The sequence below is a fragment of the Oncorhynchus nerka genome, linkage group LG14, assembly GCF_034236695.1.
Source record: "Oncorhynchus nerka isolate Pitt River linkage group LG14, Oner_Uvic_2.0, whole genome shotgun sequence".
Lineage (NCBI taxonomy): Eukaryota > Metazoa > Chordata > Actinopteri > Salmoniformes > Salmonidae > Oncorhynchus > Oncorhynchus nerka.
The window spans coordinates 29678709-29703563 of NC_088409.1; the positions used below are offsets into that span (position 1 = coordinate 29678709).

Sequence of the window (24855 nt, forward strand, 5' to 3'; positions counted from 1 at the left end):
GGCTTATGGTAGAGAAATTAACATTAAATTATCTGGCAACAGCTCTGGTTCACATTACTGCAGTCAGCATGCCAATTGCACACCCTCAAAAAATATCTTACATCTGGCATTTATATTGGTTCAGTAAACTTTAAGAAACTTTCGTATTAAGGCATCTAACATTTTTTTCTTTTTACGTGATCAGAGTGAACAAACAAAATGTCTTTGTTGGAAGCAGTAGTCACAGCTCGGTATAAAGAGATGCTCATGTCGCCGCCTTAACGGCAGAAAAACAGGCGACAAGTTTAGGTCCAAAATACACCCATAGCAACAGATTTTGGAGCTCGAAACAGCCCACATTACCTCTTCCTCTGATAGAGTTGGAGGACATGCAAATCACATTTAACTTGACAGGTAACAAAGACTGCACTGAACCCCCTAAGTGTGAGACATTTCTGCTGGGTGAGCTGTAGTCGAGTTCAGTCTCCTCTAGATGGCACTGTCGCATCAAGCCATATTCTCATACACGTATGGCCGATGTCAAGACAACTAGCAGCCCAAAGTTCAATATGATGGTTTAACATTTTGAAGCTATGCATAGCTAAGACTCTGACAAGTAGTTTGGGGTACTGGTATGACAGGGTAAGAATTTAACTAAACTCAATATGAGTAATATTTTGGAAGTTTATTGGAATTCAACAAAAAACCATTGTGCAGACTAAACAGACCACCATCCCCAAAACACCTACACTTCAATCTAGTCCCCCAATGACATCAAGACCAGAGGTTACATGGCTAACATCGGTATGCAAAACCATAAACCCATGAAAGCAAAGTTTCCATCTATTGTTGATAAATCCCAACCTGCTCAGGTTTGAAAAAAGAACAGACAAGAATACACCTTCTCCAAAAAATATTTATTAAACTGTGGGGGCAGCCTTGGGGGGCAACTTCGCAGCTGCGACCTGGGGAAGCAAATCAAAACAAGACATTTAGTGCTGCAGATTTGTTCAGAGGTTACTATCTAACAAAGTAATGAGGCCCACATCACACTGGAATAAAACAGCTCGAGGACAATGACTTCACTAGAACCCCTCAGAAATGCCAATCATGTCACGACAGCACATGCCATACCTTGCTCCTTGGGATAAAAACTATTTCTAAACCATCAAAAACACCACAGGTGGAAGCCAAGCCAGCCGATTGATGAGCAGCCAGGGAGGGCCAGGTTAGTGAATCTAAATTCAGCTCATTACAAAGGACCAAGAGGGAAAAGCTGCACCATACGGTGGATTCAGTCAGCATGAAATTCCCTCTGCTTGTTTACCCTTGGATTGTCACACTGTTGTTCCTCTTAGGCAGACAGATTGCTGCCAACAGTGGCTGAGCTGCTGTTTCTTTTTACCACAGTATTTAAAAAAAAAAAAAAATTTAAAACAAGACTGACATTCATTATGCAGGCTGTGAGGCTCAGGAGCAAAGTCAGAAAATAAATCTAGACCAAGGACAGCAGGCTGAATGCTTGGGCAACACTGTGCTAATGCGCTCGTTACATGCACTGTGGGATGTTCTATCATCAAAGTACAGGGTGACATGTTTCAGTGATTAAAAACGTATTTCTGCAACAAAACATGTTTGAATCGACTTTTTAGATAAGGGCCCACAGGCCTGATATGGTGAGGTACGAGGCAGTACCCTGGTCCCGGTCAGCCTTGGGCCTATAAAGCCTTTATTCCAGCCAAGCAAAGCAGCAGATGGCCCAGCGCTCTAACCGCTAGGCTAATAACTGAAAGGTTACTAGTTTCGTTTCCCCAAGCAGACTAAGGCACTTAACCCCATCTGCTCCAGGGTATCAGCCAATAACAGCTGATGCCTGGCCGTGACCACAGTGAGGGCGTCTCAGTGGAATATGCAAAAAACACAACACCAAACAGGTTCCACTTGAACGTATGAAAGGACAAATAAGCCCCCCCCCCCCCCCCCCACCCACATTTGACCAAATTATCTCACGGTCCTGATTGAACTTATTAGTTTTGCCGTTTGTCTGGAACAGGCCCGCACAACCCATGGACTCCCCAGAAGGTAGGTAACCAAAACCTGCTGGTGGAGGAAAGAGAAGGACTTCACCTGGCCAGCAATCCTGTCCAGATCTCTGGTTCCCTGGGCGGTTAGTCTGCGACCACTGTGAGAGAAGAGGTTCAGTCAGCAACAGAACTAATTAAACAAAGATTGTATTCTGCGCATGTGACAATAGGTAGACTAATGTGAAATGTTTACGAGCACTTAACCAACAATGAAGTTAAGAAAAATAAGTGTTAAGTAAAAAATAAATAATTAGAACAGCCGTAAAATAACAGTAGCAAGGTTATATACAGGGGGTACCGGTACAGAGTCAATGTGCGGGTGCACCGGTTAGTCGAGGTAATTGAAGTAATATGTACATGTGGGTAGAGTTATTAAAGTGACTATGCATAGACAGTAGCAGCAGCATAAAGGGGGGGGGGGGGCAATGCAAATAGTCTGGGTAGCCATTTGATTAACTGGCTTGGGGGTAGAAGCTGTTAAGAAGTCTTTAGGACCTAGACTTGGCGCTCCGGTAACAGAAAACAGTCTATGACTAGGGTGGCCGGGGTCCGACTCCTCCATACTAACGGATCAACTCCATTCTGTACAGTAACACAGCAGACTACATCAACATCCCTTACACAGGTCGACTGACAACATCAGACACAGTAATGCCAGAGAAGGCAATGACACCCCTACACAACCGCCATAGGATAAAATGTGCCCAACCATTTGCAGAAATTGCTACAAAACTACTAAACCAATTAAATCTGAACAAGCCTGGTAAGATCACAATAGTATATTTATCCAGATTTCATGCAAATAATATAATCAACACTTATGAAATTGAGCACTTGTAAGATGCTTTGTCTGTATACGGTTTTGTTCAGTGGGCAAAATGTTTTCAACAAAGGGAAGATTTTTTTTAATCACTCTTAAGCGTTGCATGAAGCGAGAATTTAAAATCGTCAAGTCAGTGGTTGGTGCTCTGGGACCAGTTCCAGTGGTGCTCTGGGACCAGTTCATATCCGGTGTTTCCCTCTGTGCTCAGTAGAGATGTAGGATCTGCTTGCTTCCCTAAACCTAACCATAAGGACCAATGACAACGGCAACCTTGGCTCAGTGTCTAGGGATGTTCTAACCAGCATGGCTCTACTCACCCGTTGGGGTTCTTCTCCACCATCTTGAGAAGCTCGAGGGCCTGCAGCACCTTGCGGGCCACGTTTTTGGAACCGACACTGAAGTGGGCAGGGCACACACCGTTCCTCTGGCGACCACCATAGATCTTGGTCATGGAGCCCACACCGGCACCCCCACGCAGGTACAGGTGGCGCACTGTGGAAGCTGGGAGGGAAAAGAGGTTAACACCACTGATGGCCAGAGTCAATAATCTTATTCCATACTTCTGCACTAACAGTCAAATCATTTGTGGCCAATTTTGGTCTAAACCAATGCCAATAACAGATTGGCTCTACCACACTAGACTAACAGCCTGAGCAGACAGGTAGTCCTGAAGGGAAGAATGTCAATGATCAAAATCATACCAGCTCTTGTGTAGAACCAGTTCTCATCGCTGGGGGCCAGCTCCTTGTGTTTTGCCAGCTTGACAATGTCCACCCAATCTGGGACCTTCAGCTTTCCTGACCTGGAATAGGAAAAGCATACAGTTGAAGTGGGAAGTTTACATACACCTTAGCCAAATACATTTAAACTCAGTTTCACAATTCCCGACATAATCCTAGTAAAAATTCCCTGTCTTAGGTCAGTTAGGATCACGACTTTATTTTAAGAATGTGAAATGTTAGAATATAATGATTTATTTAAGCTTTTATTTCTTTCATCACATTCCCAGTGGGTCAGAAGTTTACATACACTCAATTAGTATTGGGTAGCATTGCCTTTAAATGAATGAACTTGGGACAAACGTTTCATGTAGCCTTCCACAAGCTTCCCACAATAAGTTGGGTGAATTTTGGTCCATTCCTCCTGACAGCTGATGTAACTGAGTCAGGTTTGTAGGCCTCCTTGCTCGCACATGCTTTTTCAGTTCTTCCCACAAAAGTTCTATGGGATTTGAGGTTAGGGCTTTGTGATGGTCAATCCAATGCCTTGTCGGTTGTCCTTAAACCATTTTGCCACAACTTTGGAAGTATGCTTGGGGTCATTGTCCAATTGGAAGACCCATTTGCGACCAAACGTTAACTTCCTGACTGATGTCTTGAGATGGTGCTTCAATATATCCATATCATTTTCCTCCCTCATGATGCCATCTATTTTGTGAAGTGTGCCAGTCCCTCCTGCAGCAAAGCACCCCACAACATGATGCTGCCACCCCCGTGCTTCACGGTTGGGATGGTGTTCTTCGGCCTGCAAGAGTCTCCCTTTGTCCTCCAAACATAACGAGGGTCATTATGGCCAAACAGTTCTATTTTTTGTTTCATCAGACCAGAGGACATTTCTCAAAAAAGTACCTTGGTCTCCATGTGCAGTTGCAAACCGTAGTCTGGCTTTTTTATGGGTGGTTTTGGAGCAGTGGCTTCCTTGTAGAGCGGCCTTTCAGGTTATGTCGATATAGGACTTGTTTTACTGTGGATATAGATACTTTTGTAGCTGTTTCCTCCAGAATCTTCACACGGTCCTTTGCTGTTGTTCTGGGATTGATTTGCAATTTTCACACCAAAGTACATCCATCTCTAGGAGACAGGTCTCCTTCCTGAGCAGTATGACGGCTGCATGGTCCCATGGTGTTTATACTTGCGTACTATTGTTTGTACAGATGAACGTGGTACCTTCAGGCGTTTGGAAAAACGTGTCATGCACAAAGTAGATGTCCTAACCGACTTGCCAAAACTATAGTTAGTAACAAGAAATTTGTGGAGTGGTTGAAAAATGAGTTTTAATGTCTCCAAGTCTAAGTCTGTTAGTCATTCACAAAAGCTCAATGCACTACAAAGCAAAAAATTGAACAAGGCTCTACGTTTATGCAACTACATATACTTATATTACAGAACTGAGTGGAAAACTCACTTCTTCAGGAAAGCTGACAGGGCACGGACAAACTCCTGCTGGTTGACGTCTTTCACTGTGACACCAGGCATCTGCCAGAGAGGTAGAGAACTTCAGTAGGAGGTACAATGTATGAATGATGCTATGTAGACTGCAACGAATGTCCTGGGTTGTTTGAGGTCCTGAGCACATTCAATATGTAGCCTAGCTACTCATGTAACCCAAGGTTAGTTACATAGTTATGTGCAGACGATAGGATGACTCGACTGCCCCAATACTCAAAACAGTTAATCTGATGACTACACGTCTATACACTACTATTGATAACCTTTCTGCAAACCACACTATCTAGCTAACTAGTTAGTTAACTAGCCAGATAGGTGATGAACAGCTTGCTTAAGCAGGCAACTACCGTTAGTTGGCTAGCTAATTCTATAGGCTACTTATCTTCCTGTCAAACAGCGGCGATGGAAAACATTCACATCGTGATAATATGCATTCTTCATATTGTGCGAAGTCCTGAATGATCTGAAGTCCAATTTTAGCAAAAAACTGATATCATGGAAAACCATCTCACCAACAAACCTGCCACCGTTAAATAAAATTATGGTAACTGGAGTTAGCCACAATGCTAGCAATGAACCTATAAACCGACACATGTAACCACATCAGAAATTCGAGGCAGAAAACCAGACAGTATAAGGATCACAGTCCAACTGCCGACGAGCGTAACACATTCAAAAGGAAGACACCGTTAGCGCAGATATCATAATTGTCTTATCTAAAATGGACAAACTAAACGCGAAATGTTTAGGCCCAATGCAAAGGCATGGGGGCAGCCATCACTGGAAGCTACGTGCGAGTGCCGCATGCAATTTTATTTTATTCTAAATAATCTACAGGACTCTATAGACTTTCCGGAAAACCCGGTATTTGTTAATTGATTGTTTAATGTATACGCGGTCAGTTATGGGAGAATAATTATCACGAAAATGTCATACAGTTGGTGAAATAAGGCCGGAGACCAGACATCCTTTACCTTGCTTGTGGACAGCGAGAGGAAGAGGGCAAGACAGGGTTTCCAGCCCGTGTTAAAACGGGCGGATCTCGTTTGTTCTCGCGAGATATGACCTCACCCTGTACATCCGTATTTTCCTCACCCGGTTGATAAATTTCTAGCCCAATCAGAGTAAAACCTGATGCATTTCAAAGCAGTTTGCAGTGCCCAAGGTTAAGGCTACATCACAATCAAAAGCATTGAATTATGTGGCACGTGCCCTGGAGCAGCAATAGGAATTAATTTGCAGGTTTTTTTTGTGGTATATGAAAGTACTTTTTTATTGCAGCAAATAGGATACTAATGTCTAATGTTACTATAATCTGCACAGTGAATGCAATAACCAGGATGTAATTCAAAATTATGTTTTTATTATAATAATCTTGTGACATATCCCGTGAAATGCATTGCAACCATATATTATCTTATGGTAAATAATATAGATAAAATACATATATTTAAAAATATATACATTTTCCTTTATTATTTTCCCCTAACCCTACCATCCCTCCCCTAATTGGAGTAAACTAATGGACCACAACACTTTACAGTTTATACATACTATATAAAACCATTTCTTATTCTTAAGAGATTTCTACAAATAGCCTACTGACAGAGATCATGATCAAATTCCTTTGAATTCTGCATGCAACAATCATTCTTTATTTCTCATGGTACATTTCATCCATGAAAAAAAAAACAATGCCACTTAATTTGTTCTTTGTTATCCTAGAAATAGCCGTTGAAAAATAAATGAACTGCTGCCTGAAACACGGCACGTGTAAATGTACTGCTGCCTGAAACACGGCATGTGTAAATGTACTGATGCCTGAAACACGGCATGTGTAAATGTACTGCTGCCTGAAACACGGCATGTGTAAATGTACTGCTGCCTGAAACACGGCACATGTAAATGTACTGCTGCCTGAAACACGGCACGTGTAAATGTAATGCTGCCACAGAACAATGCCCAAACCCTTCAGTGGATAAGAGATTGCGTTCTCTGTCCCTCTCTGATTTCTCTCCGTTGTTTTTCTCTGTTCATCATCTCTTCCATCTGTGCCATTATGTTTACACACGTTTGAGTGTTTCCTTTCGTGTGTGTGTGTGTGTGTGTGTGTGTGTGTGCATTTGTACATGTTCGATTGACTTGAGTGTGTGTGTCTGCGAGTATATGTGTTAACTATAACCTTGGTCTTTTTTATTTACAATGCTTGTGGTGACCTTTGCACAGCTCAGGTGGAAAGGTTAGCACTGCTTCAACATTGACACAATTGATATGTTTGTATAGACACGACCAGGAGATAGGTGGGCAGAGAGGGTAATGACGGTTTATGAATGTGAGTTTATTCTGTCAGTCAGCGCAGAAGAATAAAGTGAGAGGAAGAGATAGGGAGGTAAAGAGTGAGGGAAAGTTTACAGAGGACAGATTAGAACTGTCATAGACTTATATTTACATTTTACATTTACATTTTAGTCATTTAGCAGACGCTCTTATCCAGAGCTATACATCCACAACATATCAGGTAATTTGGTCTTTTCTCATTTATTCTACTGTTCTAGACAGCTCTATTTTGGTATTTGGTATTTTATTAGGATCCCCATTAGCTGTTGCGATAGAGCTGCAGCTTCTCTTCCTGGGGTCCACAAAATCACCTTCTGTTCTCTATCCATTCTCCTTCCATTATATTCTCTTTCATATTTTCTGTCATCCATTGAGATTCCTACTATCTAAATCTAAAGCTCTGCCTGTGTAGTGTGGCTGTGAGTCTGTATGCTTGTGTTGTCTCTCAATGCTTAATTGATTAGCAAAAGTAAATTAATCACATTGAAAGCGACCAGTCACAGATTCAAACTGAAGACAACCACATAAGATGGAATGAACTCCAATAATTATTTTAAGGCCCTTCAAGGAGCAGGTCGGGAGACAACTGTATCAACTGATTATGCAGCTGTATAAAACAATTATTCCAGTCAGTCATAATTATTATGAAAACGGACAACTTGTCGTCTGGATGTCCTGAAAAGGTCAAAGTCATTATTCTGAGGAGACAGGTGGCATATTACAGAGCTAAATCTGCTATTTCAACATCCAGACGCTTTGCTTTATTTGAGACCATTGTTTGAAAATGTTCTGAAATTACCTGTCAATCACACTCGAGCAAGTTCACACCAATGTCTCCTGCTCTGTCTGTCTGCTGCAGTGTGCGATGTTCGGTCTGTTTCACAGAGCCTACCCTCTCTACACTGTGTTTGCATGGTGCTCACATCCTCAGTGTGAGTGCTCTGTCAGGTCCAGTCTACGCTGACCTTTTCACTCTCCAGGTACCAGTACAGGTCTCTAATACCTAGAACAAATATTTAACCATCTCTCCCCCTCAACTTCCTGCCTCTGCGTCTCCCTTTTCATTTATTTTTCCTTTACTCTGTCCTCCCACCACTCTCTTTTCTCAATCAATCTTTCTCTTTTAGACCTCCCACTCACTCTCTCCATTCTTACCCCCTTTCTTCTCAAACTATTGCCATTGTCTTTTTCTTCTTTTTTTATGTCCCAGGTAAATTGACTGAGAATGCTTCCTCATGTGCCCAATAATGTTTATACCATATTTTATGCTGCTACCATGTTGTGCTGCTGCATTGTTGTTTTGCTACCATGTTGTTGTGTTGTGTTGCTACTATGCTGTGTGGTCATGTGTTGCTGCCATGCTCAATCACTCTCAATCACATTTATTTATAAAGCCCTTTTAACATTAACATTTATTCACCTCAAATCTGAAATCCACAACAGAAGCTAGCCAGAAGCTAGCCAATTCACTGGCTAACGTTAGTATTCAGCTAACCACGGTTGGTGGTCATCAGCTATCCTTTAGCTCGGAAAGCTATCGCCAGTTTTGTACAACGCGACTCAGACCAGAGCATACCGGACCTATTTTCTCTCCATATCCCCGGACATTTATACCTAGATCTTGCAGCTAGCTAGCTGCTATCCAAGTGACTGTTGGCTTACGTCGGTCCCGGAGCAAACATCAATTATTCCGGAGCTAGGCAGCTGAAGAGTTCCATCAGCCACTCCTGGGCTACAATCACCTATCCGGCCTCCACAACTGGAATACCGACGTTATCTGCCCGAGGGAGTTATCCAACTGGCCCCTCCGTCGCAACGTTACCTGAACGCCCATCTGCGGCCCTCTAATCGTTAGCTGTCTTATCGGCTGCTATCTGAATAGGTTCATCGGACAATTTCCTTGGGTCACTATAACTATATCTATTTTGCCAATTGGATTGGTCCCCTCTACCAGACGGAACCCCACTAACCTACCGACGGAAATGCACGAGGTAGCTAAAAACAGACCTCCATCCTCTGCCAGCTTGCTACCCATTGCCCGGCTAGCTGACTCCAACCAACCTCACTACTCACTGGACCCTTATGATCACTTGGCTAAGCATGCCTCTCCTTAATGTCAATATGCCTTGTCCATTGCTGTTCTGGTTAGTATTTATTGGCTTATTTCACTGTAGAGCCTTTAGCCCTGCTCATTATACCTTATCCAACCTTTCAGTTCCACCACCCACACATACAATGACATCACCTGGTTTCAATGATGTTTCTAGAGACAATATCTCTCTCATCATCACTCAATGCCTAGGTTTACCTCCACTGTATTCACATCCTACCATACCTTTGTCTGTACATTATACCTTGAAGCTATTTTATCGCCCCCAGAAACCTGCTCCTATTACTTTCTGTTCCAGACGTCCTAGACGACAAATTCTCATAGCTTTTAGCCGTACCCTTATCCTACTCCTCCTCTGTTCCTCTGGCGATGTAGAGGTGAATCCAGGCCCTGCAGTGCCTAGCTCCACTCCTATTCCCCAGGCACTCTCTTTTGATGACTTCTGTAACCGTAAAAGCCTTGATTTCATGCATGTTAACATTAGAAGCCCCCTCCCTAAGTTTGTTTTATTCACTGCTTTAGCATACTCTGCCAACCTGGATGTCCTAGCTGTGTCTGAATCCTGGCTTAGGAAGACCATCAAAAACTCAGAAATCTCCATCCCTAACTACAACATTTCCAGACAAGATAGAATGACCAAAGGGGTCGGTGTTGCAATCTACTGCAGAGATAGCCTGCAGAGTTCTGTCCTACTATCCAAGTCTGTACCCAAACAATTTGAACTTCTACTTTTAAAAATCCACCTCTCTAAAAACAAGTCTCTCACCATTGCTGCCTGCTATAGACCACCCTCTCCCCCCAGCTGTGCTCTAAACACCATATGTGAACTGATTGCCCCCCATCTATCTTCAGAGCTCTTGCTGCTAGGTGACCTAAACTGGGACATGCTTAACACCCCAGCCATCCTACAATCTAAGCTTGATGCCCTCAATCTCACACAAATGATCAATGAACCTACCAGGTACCACCCCAAAGCCGTAAATACGGGCACCCTCATAGATATCATCCTAACCAACTTGCCCTCTAAATACACCTCTGCTGTTTTCAACCAAGATCTCAGCGATCACTGCCTCATTGCCTGCATCTGTAATGGGTCAGCGGTCAAACGACCTCCACTCATCACTGTCAAACGCTCCCTGAAACACTTCAGCGAGCAGGCCTTTCTAATTGACCTGGCCCAGGTATCCTGGAAGGATATTGACCTCATCCCGTCAGCAGAGGATGCCTGGTTATTAAAAAAAAGCCTTCCTCACCATCTTAAATAAGCATGCCCCATTCAAGAAATTTTGAACCAGGAACAGATATAGCCCTTGGTTCTCTCCATACCTGACTACCATTAACCAACACAAAAACATCCTATGGCGTTCTGCATTAGCATCGAACAGCCCCCGTGATATGCAACTTTTCAGGGAAGTTAGAAACCAATATACACAAGCAGTTAGAAAAACCAAGGCTAGCTTTTTCAAACAGAAATTTGCTTCCTGCAACACAAACTCAAAAAAGTCCTGGGACACTGTAAAGTCCATGGAGAATAAGAACACCTCCTCCCAGCTGTCCACTGCACTGAGGATAGGAAACTCTGTCACCATCGATAAATCCACTATAATTGAGCATTTCAATAAGCATTTTTCTACGGCTGGCCATGTTTTCCACCTAGCTACCCCTACCCTGGTCAACAGCACTTCACCCCACACAGCAACTCGCCCAAGCCTTCCCCATTTCTCCTTCTCCCAAATCCAGTCAGCTGATGTTCTGACAGAACTGCAAAATCTGGACAACTACAAATCAACCGGGCTAGAAAATCTGGACCCTTTCTTTCTAAAACTATCTGCCGAAATTGTTGCAACCCCTATTACTAGCCTGTTCAACCTCTCTTTCGTGTCGTCTGAGATTCCAAAAGATTGGAAAGCTGCCGCGGTTATCCCCCTCTTCAAAGGGGGTGACACTCTAGACCCAAACTGCTACAGACCTATATTTATCCTACCCTGTCTTTCTAAGGTCTACCCTGTCTTTCTAAGGCCATCGATAAGAGACATTACTGTGCAGCCGTATTCATCGACCTGGCCAAGGCTTTCGACTCTGTCAATCACCACATCCTCATCGGCAGACTCCATAACCTTGGTTTCTCAAATGATTGCCTCGCCTGGTTCACCAACTACTTCTCTGATAGAGTTCAGTGTGTCAAATCGGTGGGCCTGTTGTCTGGGCCTCTGGCAGTCTCTATGGGGATGCCACAGGGTTCAATTCTTGGGCCGACTCTCTTCTCTGTATACATCAATGATGTCGCTTTTGCTGCTGGTGTGTCTCTGATCCACCTCTACGCAGACGACACCATTCTGTATACTTCTGGCCCTTCTTTGGACACTGTGTTAACAACCCTCCAGACGAGCTTCAATGCCATACAGCTCTCCTTTCGTGGCCTCCAACTGCTCTTAAATACAAGTAAAACTAAATGCATGCTTTTCAATCGATCACTGCCTGCACCTGCCCGCCCGTCCAGCATCACTACTCTGGACGGTTCCGGACTGTAAACTCTCCTTCCAGACTCACATCAAACATCTCCAATCCAAAGTTAAATCTAGAATCGGCTTCCTATTTCGCAACAAATCATCCTTCACTCATGCTGCCAAACATACCCTCGTAAAACTGACCATCCTACCGATCCTCAACTTCGGCGATGTCATCTACAAAATAGCCTCCAATACCCTACTCAATAAATTGGATGCAGTCTATCACAGTGCCATCCGTTTTGTCATGAAAGCCCCATATACTACCCACCACTGCGACCTGTACTCTCTCGTTGGCTGGCCCTCGCTTCATACTCGTCGCCAAACCCACTGGCTCCAGGTCATCTACAAGACCCTGCTAGGTAAAGTCCCCCCTGATCTCAGCTCGCTGGTCACCATAGCAGCACCCACCTGTAGCACGCGCTCCAGCAGGTATATCTCTCTGGTCACCCCCAAAACCAATTCCTCCTTTGGCTGCCTCTCCTTCCAGTTCTCTGCTGCCAATGACTGGAACGAACTACAAAAATCTCTGAAACTGGAAACACTTATCTCCCTCACTAGCTTTAAGCACCAGCTGTCAGAGCAGCTCACAGATTACTGCACCTGTACATAGCCCATCTATAATTTAGCCCAAACAACTACCTCTTCCCCTACTGTATTTATTTATTTTGTTCCTTTGCACCCCATTATTTTTCTCTACTTTGCACATTATTCCACTGCAAATCTACCATTCCAGTGTTTTACTTGCTATATTGTATTTACTTCGCCACCATGGCCTTTTATTTGCGTTTTACTCCCTTATCTCACCTCATTTGCTCACATTGTATATAGACTTACTTTTCTACTGTATTATTGACTGTATGTTTGTTTTACTCCATGTGTAACTCAGTGTTGTTGTATGTGCCAAACAGCTTTGCTTTATCTTGGCCAGGTTGCAATTGTAAATGAGAACTTGTTCTCAACTTGCTCTCAACTTGCCTACCTTGTGAAATAAATAAATAAATAAACATCAGCCGATGTCACAAAGTGCTATACAGAAACCCAGCCTAAAACCCCAAACAGAAAGCAATTCAGATGTAGAAGCACAGTGGCTAGGAAAAACTCCCTAGAAAGGCAGGAACCTAGGAAGAACCCTAGAGAGGAACCAGGCTCTGAGGGGTGGCCAGTCCTCTTCTGGCTGTACTGGGTGGAGATTATAACAGAACATGGCCAAGATGTTCAAATGTTCATAGATGACCAGCAGGGTCAAATAATAATAATAATAATAATAATAATAATAATAATGCACCCTCTACAACAGTGGTATTATTTTATATTTGAATCCCAGCCCCCATCCCCGCAGGAGGCCTATTGCCTTTTGGTAGGCCGTCATTGTAAATAAGAATTTGTTCTTAACCGCCTTGCCGAGTTAAATAAAGGTACAAAAATATAAATAATAATTATCAACCTCACCTGGAAGCCAGTTTCAGGGGAGAGGAGGGGATGACAAAGCCAATTGTTCAATGGTAATAATTAGCAAGGGAGCCATGATAAGACATCCACTATTGGGACAAGTGCAGAAGGAACTTTGAATGATCTCTTAGAGTTACTCTAGGTTTGACACCTCAACCAGTTTCACTCTTGTCATCCTCTCTCTTTCCTCTGCCACCTCCTCCACCTGTTTGTCTCTGTCCCCCTCTTAGGTTCAGCCATGGAGCACATGTGGCTGAACTCGGTGAGTCAGTGTGTGGTATCTGTGTCGGTGATCGTGGTGAGTGTGAGGATGTCTATGGGTGGTGGTGGAATGGAGGAGGATGGAGGAGGCCAGGGTGGAGGTGGTCATACCCGGAGCGGGAGTGTTTCTGCCTGCCTGAAGTTGTGTCTGGGCTGGGTGGGGGCAGTGGGGGGTGCGGTGGGGGTTCCTGTCTCTGTGCTGCTGAACCTGAGGAGTCCCCAGTGCCTGTACACCTGCATCACCCTGGTGTGCTGTCCTCTGCTGGTCAGGCAGTTCACTGTCTGCCTGCTGCTGCTCATGACCCTCAACTCCCACCTGAAGCACCGCATGGGGAGCAGGTGAGTCCGAGAGAGGGGGGTAAAAAGTACCAAAGCTAAACTCTAGACCAGGGGTATTCAACCGGAGTTCTGACAAAAATATAAAATGAAAAACAAACCAAAAAGTGAAACAAATATATATTTTTTATGAATAATGCTAGAAACAACAGAATAAACAATTGTATTATTACATACAGTAGAAAATGTGAGAAAATCTTCTTTCAAATTATGATTATTTTATTTCTCAACTCCTTATATTGAGCAAATTACACTCAATGAACTCATTACACTCATTGGAGCTCATTACACTCATTGGAGCTCATTACACTCATTGGAGCTCATTACACTCATTGGGAGGGATGGGGAAAAATGACTGATTACACAATACAATTACAAAATACCTGTCACACCCTGATCTGTTTCACCTGTCCTTGTGATTGTCTCCACCCCCTCCAGGTGTTGCCCATCTTCCCCCTTATCCCCTGTGTATTTATACCTGTGTTCTCTGTTTATTGCCAGTTCGTCTTGTTTGTCAATTTCAACCAGTATTTTTGTGTCTCAGCTGCTGCTTTTCCCAGTCTCTCTTTTCCTCGCCCTCCTGGTTTTGACCCTTGCCTGTCCTGACTCTGAGCGCACCTGCCTGTCCCTGACCCTGAGCATGCCTGCCGTCTGGTACCGTTGCCCCACCTCTGGTTTACTGACCCCTGCCTGCCTTGACCTGTCTATTGCCCCTGTTGGATTATTAAACCATTATTCATTTGACGTTGTCTGCATCTGGGTCTTACCGTCACACCTGATGATACCATAAAGATCAATGTATCAAAGTAAACCACCAAATACGTTTGAAATGTATTTAATACAAATTCATATTTTGAAATACAGAAATACATTTGTAACAGTTACAGAAAGTTTGACTTGTTATGACTGTGATATGTTGTTGTTTATATACCTTAGTTGAATGCACTGACTGCAAGTTACTCTAGATAAGAGTGTCTGCTAAATGACCAAAATGGAAATGTACTGTATATGTGAACATTTACCAAAATGAACAGCAAAGCACACTGGGTATTATTATTGGCCTTGTTTTGAAGTGGAGAATACTACTCAACATGCTTTGCAATTGTTCATTTTTACATATACATTTATATTTAGTTCATTAAGCAGATGCTCTTATCACACCATAGTGCCATCAGACTTTTGATACCAATGCAGGGGAAACCGCTATAGAAAATAGTATAGAAAATGTATTTTGTATTTTTAAAATACTAATTACAGCTGTCGAAAGTATAATGTTACAAAATACATTGGACTGTAGTTCAGCCCAGGGTAAAACAAATGACAGAGGAGTCAGAAGTAATTGAAATACTGCCCATCTCTGCTGACTGGAGTATCTGACATTGGCGTTGGAACGTCCGGGTCACTGAAAGTGCCATTGGTTGCTGCTTTCTTGACTTGGACAAACATTTTGGACGACACATGTTTTACCTTTTTTTTAACCAGCTAAACAGCTACTTTTAGCAAAAATGTGTTTGGGGTTACCTTTGTCTAGCCAATAGGCTATGTTAGTGTTTATACTTCCAATTATAATGTGGGGAGGTCAAAATAATTCAAATCTGTCTACCAAATCTATTCATTTTAAAATGTTGGTTCATGTTACTTCTCCTCGCCATTATCATTCACCTGATGATAAGACAAGACGTGAAAAATACATTTTTGGTTAACATATGATGGGGCTCCCTGGGTTGGCAGTTTGCCTCGGCGGGGGTCCCTGGGTAAACAAGGTTGAAGACCCCTGCTCTAGAACATCAGTTCATGCTGGCTTCATTTGACCCACTGGGTTCTCTCTCTGTTTCAGGTACAGTTTGCTGGTGACACGTCGGCGGGCCCTGTGTGTGGTCCTGCTGTGCTGGGTGGCCTCTGTCCTCTCCTCCTTTGCCCAGTTCATCGGCTGGAACGTCCTGGACACCTGGGGAGGGGAAGAGGGATGGCTGGATGGGCTTGGGCTGGACGGCATCCCCCCAGGCAACTGGACCTCCCCTCCTCCCCGTCCGATGCCTCCCAAGTACAACCAGGACCGCTCTGTGATCGGGAAGTACCTCCCTTACGGCGGCTTCCTGTCCAAGTTCTACGTGGAGGATCTCCATAACTTCACCTATGCAGAGATCCATGGGAGCCATTGGGGGGTGTGTGCCCCCGACACTGTTCTCAGCCCCCAGTTCCTGGTCTGTGTCTATGGGGTGACTGTCTTCCTGCTCCCCCTAATGGGCCTGCTGGCCATTTACCTAGATCTGGTCTGTGTGATGCCCAGACAGGACCCTGATGGTCCGGGCTCTGGCCCCCAAAAACGCCGCTCTCCCCGTGCCCGCTCCCTAGGCCTCTCCCTCTGCCTCCTTGTCCTCCTGTGTCTGCCCCTTCATATCACCCACTCCCTCCTGCTTTTCTCCCCAGGCACACTGCCCCCGACCTGGGCTTTCCCGCTGGTCTCGCTCCTGTCGCAGCTCTACGGTCTGGTGCCTCCTCTCCTCTTCACCATTCCCACACAACGGGTGGGGGCCGAACAGGTACCCCTACCTCTGCCCCACCTGGCCCCCACAGGGGGTAAGACGGTGGGCGGAGCCCTGTGTTCAGCTGTGCAGGCGGCATCCTGTTCACTCAAAGGGAGGCTGTGCCCAGATGTGTGTGTGTAACATGGAACGGGAAAACAGGGAAGGTGTGTGTGTTAACCCGTTGTTACAACACCAGCATTCTCATCTCATATGTTCTAATTCAATCTCTTAGGCTCTGTTTACACACATGTCTAATATGGTAATACATCGAAATTGCTGAACATCCAATTTCCCTGGAGGTTTGTCCACAAACATAAGTTCCAATCATTGTGTGTAAACAGCGCCATGTATCATTGTGTGATTCACAAGGAGCTTCTTTGTGTATGTTTCCCCATATATATTCATCAACCTGTCAGTAGCACATACTAGACGTTAATTCGTTTTTCACACACTGTGCTGTTTAATTATTGAGTCCCATATCAAATAAGGTCACTAACCAGGCTTACATCCAACCTTTTTATGCTGTGGAAAGTACATTCCAGATAAAAAAGGTCAAGACAGGCCTGATGGAAACATCTAATTTGTCAGTAGACGTTCCAAATGTCAGCCAAACAAAATACGCTAGACAAGCTGGGATCTTTTTGTGTCGGTATAATTCATAATGTGAGAAATAGCGAGGAAACGCCTTTACGCGTAAATATGCATATAATAACCATCATACCGAAAGTAAACTTGGAGTCACACGATGACATGGTGTGTGGTCCTTCCACTACGACTCGGGAAACCATGTAGTTTATTAGGCTACAGATTTAGTAAATGATGATCAACTTTACAGGGTGGTGAAAATGCGAATGATGAACGTCATGCTCCTTTACAATAAATATCGAGGGTCTCCCTCTGCCATTTAACAAATGTAAATGATCTTGCTCTTTTATCCAGAATAATCTCATCAACCACACTGTATCTGTCAGCTGTTGTCTTGAGCGCAAATGCCAAACCAGAGTGGGCATATTTGCTATATAACGCAAACATTTTTTTGTGACTAAACCATCAGTAGAGTTGACAATTATATTCTATTTTTTATTCAGTACATGGGAATTTAACTGCAAACGTTATTTTTATGTGTATTACATCATCGTGCACAGTTTTTTTATCAGCAACGAGAACATTTGTTGGAAACACTTCTCTGGTGGTAAAATGCGCATGTTGTTTTAATGAGGACTTTCACTCCTAGCTACTGAGAAAGTAAATATCACGCAGTTGACTTCTAATCTCACACTGATCCAGAACTAAGCCTGGGACTAGATCAGGATATGTCTGCATTGTAACATGCCTTCTGCTGCTGCTGCGGATGGTATAGATCTGGCTTTGATCATGTTTAATTAAGCACACAGTAATAACAGCATGGTTGGTCCGGTGACGCCCTCATAATTATAGCAGAGAAACGTTTTTCATGGCTGTTTTGATTAACTGTGTAAATCTAACACTCTCCTTAAATAAAAGGCCTTGCTCTAACTAATTGGATTGTTCATCTTCTGGTTATGTTGGTGTGAAAAATGATGCACTTATCTACATGCACTCTCTCTCTCTCTCTTTCTCTCTCTCTCTCTCAATTCAATGTTCAATTTGGGGGTTTACTGGCAAGTGAAATAGATAATAAACAAAAGTGAAATAAACAATACAAAATAACAGTAAACATTAGACTCACAAAAGTTCCAAAAGAATTCATACATTTCATATGTCATATTATGTCTATATATAGTGTTGTAATAATGTGCAGATAGTTCAAGTACAAAAGGGAAAATAAATAAACATAAACATGTTCAAAAGTTTGGGGTCACTTAGAAATGTCCTTATTTTTCTTTTTTGTCCATTAAAATAACATCAAGTTGATCAGAAATACAGTGTAGACATTGTTAATGTTGTAAATGACTATTGTAGCTGGAAATGGCAGATTTTTAATGGAATATCTACATTGGCTTTCAGAGGCCCATTACCAGCAACTATCACTCCTGTGTTCCAATGGCACATTGTGTTAGCTAATCCAAGTTTATTACTTTAAAAGGCTAATTGATCATTAGAAAACCCTTTTGCAACGTGCCATTGGAACACAGGAGTGATGGTTGCTGATAATGGACCTCTATACGCCTATGTAGATATTCCATAACAACAATCTGCCGTTTCCAGCTACAACAGTCATTTACAACATGAACAATGTCTACACTGTATTTCTGATCAATTTGATGTTATTTTAATGGACACAAAATGTGCTTTTCTTTCTAAGCGATCCCAAACTTTTGAACGGCAGTGTAAATATAGGTTGCATTTACAATGGTGTTTGTTCTTCACTGGTTGCCCTTTTCTTGTGGCAACAGGTCACACATCTTGTTGCTGTGATCACACACTGTAGTATTTCACCCAATAGATATGGGAGTTTATCAAAATTGGATTTGTTTTCGATTTCTTTGTGGGTCTGTGTAATCTGAGGGAAATATGTGTCTCTAATATGGTCATACATTTGGCAGGAGGTTAGGAAGTGTAGCTCAGTTTTCACCTCATTTTGCGGGCAGTGTGCAGATAGCCTGTCTTCTCTTGAGAGCCAGGTCTGCCTGCAGCCTTTCTCAATAGCAAGGCTATGTTCACTGAGTCTGTACATAGTCAAAGACTTCCTTAATTTTGGGTCAGTCACAGTGGTCAGGTATTCTACCACTGTGTACTCTCTGTTTAGGGCCAAATAGCATTCTAGTTTGCTCTGTTTTTTTGGCCAATTCTTTTCAATGTGTCAAGTAATTATCTTTTTGTTTTGTTATGATTTGGTTGGGTTAAATTGTGTTGCTGTCCTGGGGGTCTGTGGGGTCTGTGTGTGAACAGAGCCCCAGGACAAGCTTGCTTAGGGAGCTCTTCTCCAGATGAATTTCTCTGTTGGTGAAGGATTTGTTATGGAAGTTTTGGGAATCGCTTCCTATTAGGTGGTTGTAGAATTGAATGGCTCTTTTCTGGATTTTAATAATTAGAGGGTATCGGCCTAATTCTGCTCTGCATGCCTTATTTGGTGTTTTATGTTGCACACAGAGGATATTTTTTGCATATTTTTGTACTCTGGTCTGATGAAACCAAAAATAAAACTGTTTGGCCATAATGACCCTTGTTATGTTTGGAGGAAAAAGGGGGAGGCTTGCAAGCCGAAGAACACCATCCCAACCGTGAAACACGGGGGTGGCAGCATCATGGCAGCTGGTGGCAGCATCAGGTTGGAGTCTGTTTTATTGAGTGTGTGGACAGGAGTCTTTTATACAGGTAACGAGTTCAAACAGGTAATGAGTGGAGAACGGGAGGGATTCTTAAAGAAAAACAGGTCTGTGAGAGCCGGAATTCTTACTGGTTTGTAGTTGATCAAATACTTATGTCATGCAATAAAATGCAAATTAATTACTTAAAAATCATACAATGTGATTTTCTGGATTTTTGTTTTAGATACCGTCTCTCACAGTTGAAGTGTACCTATGATAAAAAATTACAGACCTCTACATGCTTTGTAAGTAGGAAAACCTGCAAAATCGGCAGTGTCTCAAATACTTGTTCTCCCCGCTGTATATACATATATCTCTCTCTCTCTCTCTGGTCTTATTAAGTGGGTCTGTCTCTCTCCCTTTCCCTCTTGTCCCTCTCTCTAATTCTCTCCCTCTTTATGTTCATCTCTCTCTCTTTATGTTCATCTCTCTCTGTTTACGTTCATCTCTCTCCGTTTATGTTAATCTCTCTCTATGTTCATCTCGCTCTCCCTCTCTCTTTATGTTCATCTCTCTCTTTATGTTCATCACTCTCTCTCTTTGTTCATCTCTCTCTTTATGTTCATCTCTCTCTCTTTATGTTCATCTCTCTCTCTTCATGTTCATCTCCCTCTGCTTATGTTAATCTCTCTCTTTGTTCATCTCTCTGTTTATGTGCATCTCTCTCTATGTTCATCTCTCTCTAGCACATGCACACACACTCTGTTTTTCTCTCTCTTCTCTACATACAGATAACTTCCAAAATAAAGGAAACACTTGAGTAAATGAGAGATACAAAGTATAATTGAAAGTAGGTGCTTCCACACTAGTGTGGTTTCTGAGTTAATTAAGCATTAACGTCCCATTATGCTTAGGGTCATGTATAAAAATGCCCAGTTTACCATTATTTTAGCTACCATGGCTAGAAGAAGAGATCTCAGAGACTTTGAAACAGGGGTCTCAAAGGAGCATAGGGGGTTTAAAGGGTGTGTGTGTGTCTGTCACCAGATCTCAACCCAATTTTTATTTATTTTTATTTAACCTTTATTTAACCAGGTAGGCAAGTTGAGAACAAGTTCTCATTTACAATTCTGGAGCGACTCCTGAGACACCACCATCAACAAAACACCAAATTATGGAATTTCAAATCAAATCAAATCAGGTTTCTCATGGAATAATGGTGTCGCGTCCCTCCAATAGAGTTCCAGACACCTGTAGAATATATTCCAAGGTGCATTGAAGCTGTTCTGGCTCGTGGTGGTCCAACTCCCTATTAAGACACTTTATGTTGGTGTTTCCCTAATTTTGACAGGTACCTGTACATCATCATACATCAATCCGCCATCTCTATTTTTCTCTCTCTCTCGGTCTACCAGTTTCTCCTCAAACCCCACCTTCAGATCTTCACAAAAACAACATCTCTCTCTGCCTGGAATACATTATTGATAGAGAGCCGTTCTGGCTTGGGTGTCCATTCAAACGTTCCGTCTGCCTGAGAGCACAGTCCTTCCTGATTAGGCTGTGCTTCTCTAACCGCTGCCCACCGACCGACACGCTCAACCACTCCAATCAATGGCTGGGCCCACAACGGCACAGCACGGCCCGATGCACCACAAAGGTCATTACCAGAGAATAGAGGCCACTTCGGTCACCTTACTACCATTAACCGAGGCTAACTGGGGCCAGTGCTACTACTGGCACTTCCTATTTCACAGTGCTGGTGTTTATCTGGTATTGGGGCTGTAATGTACCAATGGTATAGAATGCTTATGACGGTAGGCTATCATAGGAAAGAGATGTGCCTGTCATAACAGTCCATGACACATAAAACAGAAGAACTACTGATATAAACGCGTTACAGTACATGAATCAGCTAAATGTTCATGTTTTACGCGTCACCTCAGGGAGGGTTATGTGACAGGGTATCATCTTCTCTGATGATTGATTTAGACGGACTGAGACGTCCTCGTGGTAGTGTTTAATCCTTCTAGAACACTATCCGTTATAGAACAAGCCATTCTAGTATTAGAGCACTGCTGGATGAAGTCAGGCTCTGATGACTACTTCCAGAGATGTGTCACCCACCATTTTCTAAATCAGGTTTCAGTGTCATTATTCCAGCTAACCTGGGGATGTGTTCTGGACATGGTGTCTCCATTGTCCTACTGCCTACTGTGTTGGTTCACGTCAGCTGGTATAGGCTAGTATAGCTCATGTCCTGGTGAGTCCATTACTTTGATTGCCGTTTGACAATCTGTCTTTATGACAGCCTGCTGCGGAGCCTCATCGTCGATAGAAGACAAACACATCGATCCATCACGCAGCGACCTCCAGCAGCTTTTGTATCCAGCCGCACACGCAGATGGACAAGTTGAGTGCTTCTTGACGGAATCGGGTATTGATTGCATGGAAATAGTGGGAGCGTCATATTTTTCTGTGTATCTGACTTGACTGTCCTTTTGCCTCCCTCTGTTCCTTTCTTTATCTCTCTCTCTCTCCCTCTATTTCTCTCTCTCCCTCTCTCTATTTCTCTCTCTCCCTCTCTCTCTCCCTCTCTATTTCTCTCTCTCTCCCTCTCTATTTCTCTCTCTCTCCCTCTCTATTTCTCTCTCTCTCTCTCTCTCTCTCCCTCTCTCTCTCTCTCTCCATGATTCATTAGCAGTCATGGATCCTTACGTATGTTTTTTATTCTCTTTCAACCCCTCGTCTGTTCTAGCTCTTTCTAGCCTTTCTCTCTCTCTCCTTCCTTCCTTCCTTCCTTCCTTCCTTCCTTCCTTCCTTCCTTCCTTCCTTCCTTCCTTCCTTCCTTCCTTCCTTCCTTCCTTCCTTCCTTCCTTCCTTCCTTCCTTCCTTCCTTCCTTCCTTCCTTCCTGGGTTTTCATCTTCCTACCTTTAGCTCTCTATTCTCTATTGATGTTGTCATTTGCTGTGTCTCTTCTCCTCTCACCGTGTTTCAGAACATTTCTAATTAAAGAGGAACAGACTCGTCTCCTGTGTTATTTCTGAAGTATTTTTTTATTTTGTCGTGCTTTGTATCTTTTCCCCTATAAAGAAATAGTTAGCTATATCAACATGACTATAAAATAAACAGTAGTGAAAGACGAGAAGAAGGGACAAATAGACACAGGAGACAAAGATAGAAAGAACTCGAGAGACAGAGTCAGAGAGAAGTGGAAAGACAGCAGTTTCTATAGAAGAACCAAAAACAACAAACATGGGAGGTGTACAGTTATAACATTTACAATAATCATAACAGTAATAATAATAACAATCATAACAGTAATCATAATAACAATCATAACAGTAATCATAATAACAATCATAACAGTAATCATAATAACAATCATAACAGTAATAATAATAACAATCATAACAGTAATCATAATAACAATCATAACAGTAATAATAATAACAATCATAACAGTAATAATAATAACAATCATAACAGTAATCATAATAACAATCATAATAGTCCAAATAATAACAAGAATTAATAAAAAATCAATAAGACCTCAGGTATTTCATAAAGACAAATGAAACATTATTTTTTTTCTTCATATTTTCTGTTTTGATCACTGGACACTAGTTTGTTTTTGTACCTCGAGGCTAATAATGTGTTAGTATAGTAGCTTCATAACGCTTTCAATAGTAAACTGTTTTTTTCTCAATTTCTTAAAAGATTAATTTAAGTTATCTTACTGTTTACATTTTTATACAAATAAAGAATTCAGAGATATGTATGTATGTATGTATGTATGTATGTGTGCGTGTGTGTGCGTGTGTGTGTGCGTGTGTGTGTGTGGGTGTGTGTGTGTGTGCATGGCATTCAGAAAAATATCCATCATGTATTTTTCTTTATTCATTACTTTCCTTTCACTCGTTTTGTTTCTCTATAAGACATTGTAACATTTTTATCCCTTTAAGGGCATTTTAAAATAATTATGCTTTTCCTTAATGTGTCTCGTCGACTTATGTTCCCTTTCTTCTAACTCACGAAAGGAGACTGGCACTAATCCTTTCTTTATTGGCCAACAATAGAGGAGAGATAAAGACAGAGGGAGGGAGGGAACAAGGGGGAAGACGGGGACTAGAAAGAGAGGTGAAGAGAGAGGGAGGGAGGGAACAAGGGGGAAGACAGGGACTAGAAAGAGAGGTGAAGAGAGAGGGAGGGAGGGAACAAGGGGGAAGACAGGGACTAGAAAGAGAGGTGAAGAGAGAGGGAGGGAGGGAACAAGGGGGAAGACAGGGACTAGAAAGAGAGGTGAAGAGAGAGGGAGGGAGGGAACAAGGGGGAAGACAAGGACTAGAAAGAGAGGTGAAGAGAGAGGGAGGGAGGGAACAAGGGGGAAGACGGGGACTAGAAAGAGAGGTGAAGAGAGAGGGAGGGAGGGAACAAGGGGGAAGACAGGGACTAGAAAGAGAGGTGAAGAGAGAGGGAGGGAGGGAACAAGGGGGAAGACAGGGACTAGAAAGAGAGGTGAAGAGAGAGGGAGGGAGGGAACAAGGGGGAAGACGGGGACTAGAAAGAGAGGTGAAGAGAGAGGGAGGGAGGGAACAAGGGGGAAGACAGGGACTAGAAAGAGAGGTGAAGAGAGAGAGGGAGGAGGGAACAAGGGGGAAGACAGGGACTAGAAAGAGAGGTGAAGAGAGAGGGAGGGAGGGAACAAGGGGGAAGACAGGGACTAGAAAGAGAGGTGAAGAGAGAGAGAGGGAGGGAACAAGGGGGAAGACAGGGACTAGAAAGAGAGGTGAAGAGAGAGGGAGGGAGAAAGAGAATTCAAAGAAGAGAAACAACAGTTCTGTTCTGTGAGGAAAGCAGTCATTCATAACGGGAAGGTTTCTAAATTACCCAGAAAACATTGGCAGACTCCCCAGAACGGACGACAAATACAATACCTGGGTTGTCTGCAGAATTGACTGAATAGTTCAGAAATACTTTAA

General features: G+C 42.9%; 2 protein-coding genes across 2 annotated transcripts; one reads left to right on the plus strand and one right to left on the minus strand.

The window, feature by feature from the left end:
* Window positions 1-877: 877 nt before the first annotated feature.
* Window positions 878-6113, minus strand: LOC115123807 (small ribosomal subunit protein eS19). The gene is made up of 6 exons (XM_029653170.2): window positions 6089-6113; window positions 5071-5141; window positions 3588-3688; window positions 3204-3387; window positions 2107-2161; window positions 878-944 (listed from the first exon to the last, which is right to left on the minus strand). The coding sequence occupies exons 2-6, from the start codon at window positions 5139-5141 to the stop codon at window positions 900-902; spliced, it is 456 nt and encodes a 151-aa protein (XP_029509030.1). The 5' UTR covers window positions 6089-6113; the 3' UTR covers window positions 878-899.
* A 1299-nt stretch (window positions 6114-7412) lies between these two features.
* On the plus strand, window positions 7413-18514 carry LOC135574976 (adenosine receptor A1-like). Its single transcript, XM_065027114.1, has 3 exons — window positions 7413-7632; window positions 13751-14120; window positions 15955-18514. Exons 2-3 carry the CDS (start codon window positions 13759-13761, stop codon window positions 16784-16786), a joined length of 1194 nt encoding a protein of 397 aa, XP_064883186.1. The 5' UTR covers window positions 7413-7632; window positions 13751-13758; the 3' UTR covers window positions 16787-18514.
* Window positions 18515-24855: the final 6341 nt, after the last annotated feature.

Bases quoted from the DNA above. Each gene is read 5' to 3' on its own strand.
- LOC115123807 (XM_029653170.2), bottom strand. From the start codon at position 5,141: ATGCCTGGTGTCACAGTGAAAGACGTCAACCAGCAGGAGTTTGTCCGT. The intron at 3,689-5,070 runs GTGAGTTTTCCA...TTCCTATTCCAG, and splicing joins CTGTCAGCTTTCCTGAAGAA to GTCAGGAAAGCTGAAGGTCC. The intron at 945-2,106 runs GTGAAGTCCTTC...TTGCTTCCCCAG, and splicing joins TGGACAGGATTGCTGGCCAG to GTCGCAGCTGCGAAGTTGCC.
- LOC135574976 (XM_065027114.1), top strand. From the start codon at position 13,759: ATGGAGCACATGTGGCTGAACTCGGTGAGTCAGTGTGTGGTATCTGTG. The intron at 14,121-15,954 runs GTGAGTCCGAGA...TCTCTGTTTCAG, and splicing joins AAGCACCGCATGGGGAGCAG to GTACAGTTTGCTGGTGACAC.